Raw genomic sequence first — 6,089 nt, 5'->3', positions numbered from 1 at the left:
GAATTTTACTCTAACTGTATTTGAAAACAGCTGCTAAGGGTGGCCTGTGATAGTATGAATTCATTTAGGCCTGGATTCCCCAACATCTACAGGAGCCAGGCAGGTAACAGAACTGAGGGAGATGGGCCAGGTAGGGGGGATCAGGCAGAAGGCTGGCAAATGTCAAGTGTCCTGTCCGAAAAGGCCCAGCCTGAGCTGAGGGCAGAACACATCTTCTATGGGTCACAAGAAGCCAGAAATCCAGATTCTTAGGAGAAATAGCCCAACACATCTGAGGGTGGCATGCAGCCCACCAGCTGATACTCCAGAAAAAACTCACTTCCTTTACTGCTTTCATGAGCCCAGTGCAGGAAATAGCTTTTTAATGTAGTTCAAAATCAATGTGAGATCTTTTTTCTTTGCATTTCAAATGTGAAGCGTTAAGTAAAAATTTTCCTTTTATTGAATAGCAAAGAGTATCATTAAAGAGATAAAATGAAGCGCTTTGCTCTAAAATTTCAAATAGATTTCACGAAAACAAGTATGTTATTTATTCTAACCCAGCAGGATACATGCCCAAATGCATAGTCATCAGACATGGAACTCAGTGACGTTTGCAATATGTAACACTAGATGATTATAACCAGTAGCTGGACTTTGAACTCCACAGTTAATATTAACATAAAAAATTACAGTGTGACTACTAAATAATTAGTACCGTCAATGTGGTAAATCCATTAAATTATAAATCTTTACATTTGTACATAACTCATTTTACATATAAATGTTTTAAGACCCAACTGTCCAACTTTCACTTAAACAGAAAATATTGCTGAACAAAAAGTCTGCAATAAATATTCCCTCAGGTGGGTGGGGGAAATGCGTTCACATACGTCCTGTGTTACCATGAATAGCTGAGTAAATACTGAAAACTTTAAACGCCTCCTGTGGTTATCAAAATCTTGCATTCTGAAAAAAGCTCTTATAGTTTAAACACAATTTAATTATTAACTTAAAAAGTAACTGTTTCTGATGATGCTAACATTATTCATGGTTAGGTCGCTCCCAAAATCATAAATAGGTCGTTCGCTGTCCCCTCAGTTTACTTAGTAGTAAATTCTTTTAAGTGGACCTTCAATAATTACTAGTACAACCAGGTATTGCTCTTTGCTTATTTATGCATATATTTGTATTATAATTCACTAAACAACTTATAATGAGAAAAGAACATGTAGACTTTTTCTAAACAGTACAGCTGAGTTGTCCAATAAAACATCTTCAACCCGTTGGCAACTGTAAAGTTTGAACTATTGTATCTTTTGAATAAAAGTAGCATAAATTGAAATGTGCTGGTCACCATGTTTTCAAAGCCAGAAAGCAGTTCTCTAACACAGTCAGGCTGTGACTGGAGCCAGGAACCTGAAGACTAGAAAGCGTCGTATTTCCCTCACACTCTCCTCCATGGCATCGCTGGGTTCCAGGGAAGTGTCCTCGCAAATATCTGTGGCATTGACAGCAGCATCCCACCCGCCTGCCCTGGTACCGCGTGGTGGATGTATGGCCGGGGCCTGTCAACTGGAACTGAAGTCTGGACAGGTCTTCCCAGGCAGTGGGGGCTCCTGCTGGAGCGGGTACGCAAAGTATTGGGGTGACACCAGGAAACCGGACGGCTGGGTCAGGTGGATTGGGTGGCCTGTGGTGTACGGCGGAGGTGGCGAGGGCACCAAGCAGCCTGGCTCTGCCCTGGCAAAGGAGAACCTTCGGATGGAGCCGCCCGTGGAGCTGGAGCTGGTGGCTGTGCTGGACTGCCTGGAAGGTGCTCTGAGGTTTGTGGAGGTCAAGATCATGGGCAGGGTCTCTGTCTGGTAGCTGCGGAGGGAGAAGCGGATTGGCTGCTGGGAGGGCTCCTTGGGTCTCAAGCAGGTGCAGCAATAGATGGCCACCAAAGAGCCCAGGATGATGAAGGCGATGAAGATGGAGCCGACAATCAGGAAAGGGACGTAGACAGGCTCTAAAAGGCAAAAACAAAAACAAAAAGGGACATAGACAGATGCTGGGACAGGGGTCTCCCAAACTCCAGGCAGCTCAGGGGTGGGAGGTGGGCGGCTCAGTACTCCCACTGGTCAGCCCAACTTCTCAGAGCTTGTTACTGGTAACTTCTAGAGTGTAAACTGTGATGAGGGAATATTCTTGCTCCTAGCGGAGAGGAAGGAAACTGATACTGTAGCCTCTGTTAGCAATTAGCCATCATATTGCACATCTGGAAGTCAGAAGGAACAGACTCGATCCTGTTCACGCACCGAGGAAAGGAAACGGTGGGTTTTTCTTGGTTACTGTAACTCTGGGTTTAAATCCGGGTTTTAGTAGCGTTATCACGGTGGGGCCTTAGGGCTTTGACCCATAGCTGAGGCTGAAAATCCATCTCCCGTCCCGGAATCTCCAATCTAGGCGAAGAGAACTAGGCCTGTTAAATGAGACCCTCCGGAATTTGCCAGACTATGGAAAGAGCTGTGTGAAGAAACCCACAGTGGGCCCCAGTTAACTGTGTCTCCTAATGCATCACAAATGGTCATCTCTGGATGTTTCCAGAAATAAGTGGGGATGCCTACTTCAGCAGCCACACGTCTGCCTCTCAATTCCCACGCAAACCCTGCCAAGGTGAGGCTGATCTTTAGGTAGATCATGATGCACATCCTGGCGTTGGTGGCCCAGACTGTGTGTGAGAGCATCCTTCTGGCAGAGCAAACCCCAACTTCCTTGTCTCTCTACAAGGCAGGCAGGAAATGTCCCACCCCAGCGGCAGCCCCTGACTGATAGAGCCACACGTGCAGGCCGCCTCCAGTTTGGAGACAGAAGAAAGAAAACCTGCATTGCCCAAGGCCCTACCTGTGCGTGGCTCTCTTTTATTTGTCATCTGATTCAGGTCTCATGGAGGTGGGCATGCTATGCTCTATTTTCCAGGTATGGAAAGATACCAGACAGTTTTCTACATTCTCTGAGGCAGTGGGTGACGGGGAACTATCAACCCCCAAGTTCTGTGGGCTCCTAGGTGTAAGCTCCTCAATGGACCACCCATTAGGCCGGGTTTGGTAACACCTGTGGAAGGCGGTGGGAGGGGGCGGGGGAATGGAATGAGCACTGCTCAGCGTCCCTGCACTCGCGTGCCATCCACGGCCTACCTCTGAGAGTGACATGCCCGTTTTAGGAGTGAGAGGAGGCCCAGAGCAGTTCCGTAACTGGCCCAAGGTGACACCGCTGGCAAAGCACAAAGCCACAGCCGGTGAGAACCTGCCAGACCCCAGCTCAGTGAGTGCGGGGGCTGCGCTCCCTCTGAGCAGAGCCCGTGGGTCCCCCGCAGTAGGCGGGTCGTTGATGGTCACTCTGTATCTACGGACAGCAACCGGGTGCCCCCAGGTGAGAAGAGGGTATCTTTCTAACCGGCTGCCTGGAGTGCCCGACTTTCCGCTGGTGATCTTTTCTCCAGTAGCCGCTTCCCAATTCCTCTAGGCTGGGCAGCCCGACCTCCAAAGCTAGATTTCTTGAAAGTCCAATGAAATTCTAGGCAAGAGCGGGCTCCCCTTTCCTCTGGGTAAAGCACCCCTCTCCTGGCGGGGGCAGGAGGGAGAGCGCCAGCCTCATTCATTCATTCATTCATTCATTCTCTCTCCACCTCTCCTCGTCTGGCCGGACCGTCTCTCCCAGGCTTCGGACCTCCGCCCGCGCCCGAGTCTGGGGTGCGGGGCGCTCAGCTCCGCCCGCTCCTCCGGTTTCCGGGCCGTAAAACCATCGCCCGGAGCTCTAAAGGGTTTCCCTGATGTTCGGACTCAGGTGGGAAGGTCTTTTTTTTTTTTTTTTTTTTCTGTTAGCGTGTAAAGTTGCTCTGCTGGGGTTGTGATTTATTCCGCTCTGAAGTGAGCGGAAATTTGACCCGTGTTTTCCGACGTGAGAATAGGGGGCGGGGAAGCCCCGGCGACCCTGGTTTCTAAATCTCCGCCGCGAGGACCCCGGCCTCTCTGAAAGGCGTGACAATAGGGGGTGGGCTGCAGAGGGTAATTCGATGCAGAGAAATGAAAGGAAGTCGGAAAATGGACGAGCGGTTTAGAAACGCTACCAAAAGACCACAAAGGCGGGGAGAAGTGGCTGAAGTTCCTTAGCGCTGCGGGGCTGCAGAGGAGCGCTCCCCGAGAGTTGCATTCTCTGCGCCCTCGGCACCTTCCGGAGTGACGGGGCCCCCAAAACCCAAGGCCAGCCTAGTGGCTGCCCCTACAGCCCTTCTCTGCAGCCTCCCGCGGGCCCGGGGGCCCCCGCCGGCTTCCCCAGAGTCACCGGGGCCAGCGTCGCGGTCCTCGCGGTCCCGGCAAACTCCCCCTCGGCCCAACCCGCGGGGACCGCGAGGAGCGGGAGTCGGGGCTGCCAAGCGATGGGACGCCCTGACCTGAGCCGCGGCCACCCCCTCCGTCGGGGTCTCTCCACCTCCCTCGCTGCGTCCACTTTGCACAGACCCAGGGGCACCTGGGCGCCTCCCCGTGTGCACACCTCCCCGCCCCCCCCTGCAGCAGCCGCCGGGGGCCCCGCACTCACGCGCCGGGAGGCCCGGGGGCTCCAGCTCCCCGCGGTCGTTGGTGCAGCCGCCCTGCTCCAGCCGGGCGTCGGCCGCGGCGCAGCAGTAGCGCAGCGCGCAGGAGCCGCAGCAGATGGTGGCGTCCCGCGTGTCGAAGTCCTCCGGGCACTGGAAGCCGTCGTGGTCGTTGCCCTGCGCGTCCACCCAGCCGTGGCAATACTCGCCGGGCGGCTGGGCGCCCGCGGGGCCCCCGCGCAGCCAGCCCAGGAGCAGGCAGACGGCCAGCAGCGCCCCCATCGCCGCGCGCGCCCGGGGCGGCCGGGAGGGGGACGCGGCGGGAGAGCGAGGGGCGCAGCGGGGGCTCGGGGCGCCCCGCGGATCCGCCTCCCCCGGGGCGCGGCGCGGGAGGCTGCCTCGGGGGCCGCGGCCGCTCCCGGGTGCGTTAGCGGGGGCCGGGGAGGCGCCCGGGGCTGCGCTGGGGCATCCGCCGGCCGGGGCTCGGCATGGTGCGCGGGGGCAAGTGGACCGGGGCCCGCGGGAGGCGCCGGCAGAGGAGGCTGCGGGGGCCGCTGCCGCCGCCCTGGGCGCGGCTCATACCGCTCCGGCTGCTCCCGCCGCGGGGGGCGCGTCGAGCCCTGGCCGCCTCCCTCTCCGCGGCTCACGGGGCCATCGCGCCCGGGGCGGGCCACGCCAGGGCCGCGCGGCGCTCGGACTCGGCAGGTCCGGAGCGGAGCCCAAAGGAGGGAGAATGGGAGCGCCCCACGTGTGGCTCCCGGGACACGCGGCCCCGCGGCACCCGCCCCGGTCTGTCCCGGGAGCAGGAGTCAGCCGCGCCCGGCCAAGTCCGAACGGCCTCCTGTTGCTGACAGCTCTGCCTGCCAGGCGTCCTTTAAAAGGGAAGAGGGAGGGGGAGACGGCGAGGGTGAAGAAAGAGTCCGCCTCCCGGGTCGCGCCGCTGGGGCTAATCGCCGAGGGCGCGACGTGGACCCGGCCCTCCGCCTTCCCCGGCCCCCCTCCCCCGCCCACCGCGCTCCCCCACGTCTCGGCTCTAAACCTGAGGAGTCCAGATCCTCCCCACACGCCCCCCAACTCTTGCTCAGCTCAGAACGTTCCGCAGAATGGAGAGGGGAGAGGGCCACCGGGTGTCCGTGCCTATCCACGCGCGTTGGTGAAAGGGTGCCGACGCGGGTTGATGCTTTTTATGCATCTAATCAACATCACCGCAGCGCTGAGGTTTGTCGGTTCTTCTGTCGCCTGTGGCGCGCGTCCGCACTCATTCCTAGGACACCTGTTCTAAGGGTTCTGGACGGACAGCGTGATTTTTAGGGGCTGCCAATATGTGCACTGAGATTGCTACTAAGTTCCCACTTTTCCCCCCGCAGCGAGCCGGCACATTTACACACACACACACACACACACACACACACACACACACGCTTGCACTCCCTCCCCCACCCCCCTAACCGGCGCGCCGCTGAGTGAAGAATCGAGGGTCACTCCACTCACCCGCCAGGGCAACTTGCAAAACCTCAAAGAGCACGACTTGCCC

General features: G+C 56.9%; 1 protein-coding gene across 1 annotated transcript; it reads right to left on the bottom strand.

Annotated features, from left to right (window-relative positions):
- Positions 1-502: 502 nt before the first annotated feature.
- SHISA3 (shisa family member 3) lies at positions 503-5,401 on the bottom strand. The gene is made up of 2 exons (XM_036332531.1): positions 4,561-5,401; positions 503-1,990 (listed from the first exon to the last, which is right to left on the bottom strand). The coding sequence occupies exons 1-2, from the start codon at positions 4,835-4,837 to the stop codon at positions 1,551-1,553; spliced, it is 717 nt and encodes a 238-aa protein (XP_036188424.1). The 5' UTR covers positions 4,838-5,401; the 3' UTR covers positions 503-1,550.
- Positions 5,402-6,089: the final 688 nt, after the last annotated feature.

Source organism: Myotis myotis, unplaced genomic scaffold (genome assembly GCF_014108235.1).
Source record: "Myotis myotis isolate mMyoMyo1 unplaced genomic scaffold, mMyoMyo1.p scaffold_m19_p_1, whole genome shotgun sequence".
NCBI classification, from domain to species: Eukaryota; Metazoa; Chordata; class Mammalia; order Chiroptera; family Vespertilionidae; genus Myotis; species Myotis myotis.
This window is presented reverse-complemented; position numbering and strand designations above follow the sequence as displayed.

Excerpts from the sequence above, each read along its gene's own strand:
- SHISA3 (XM_036332531.1), bottom strand. The coding sequence starts at position 4,837 with ATGGGGGCGCTGCTGGCCGTCTGCCTGCTCCTGGGCTGGCTGCGCGGG. Across the intron at positions 1,991-4,560 it reads GCCCCCGGGCCTCCCGGCGC|AGCCTGTCTACGTCCCTTTC; the intron begins GTGAGTGCGGGG and ends TTTGCCTTTTAG.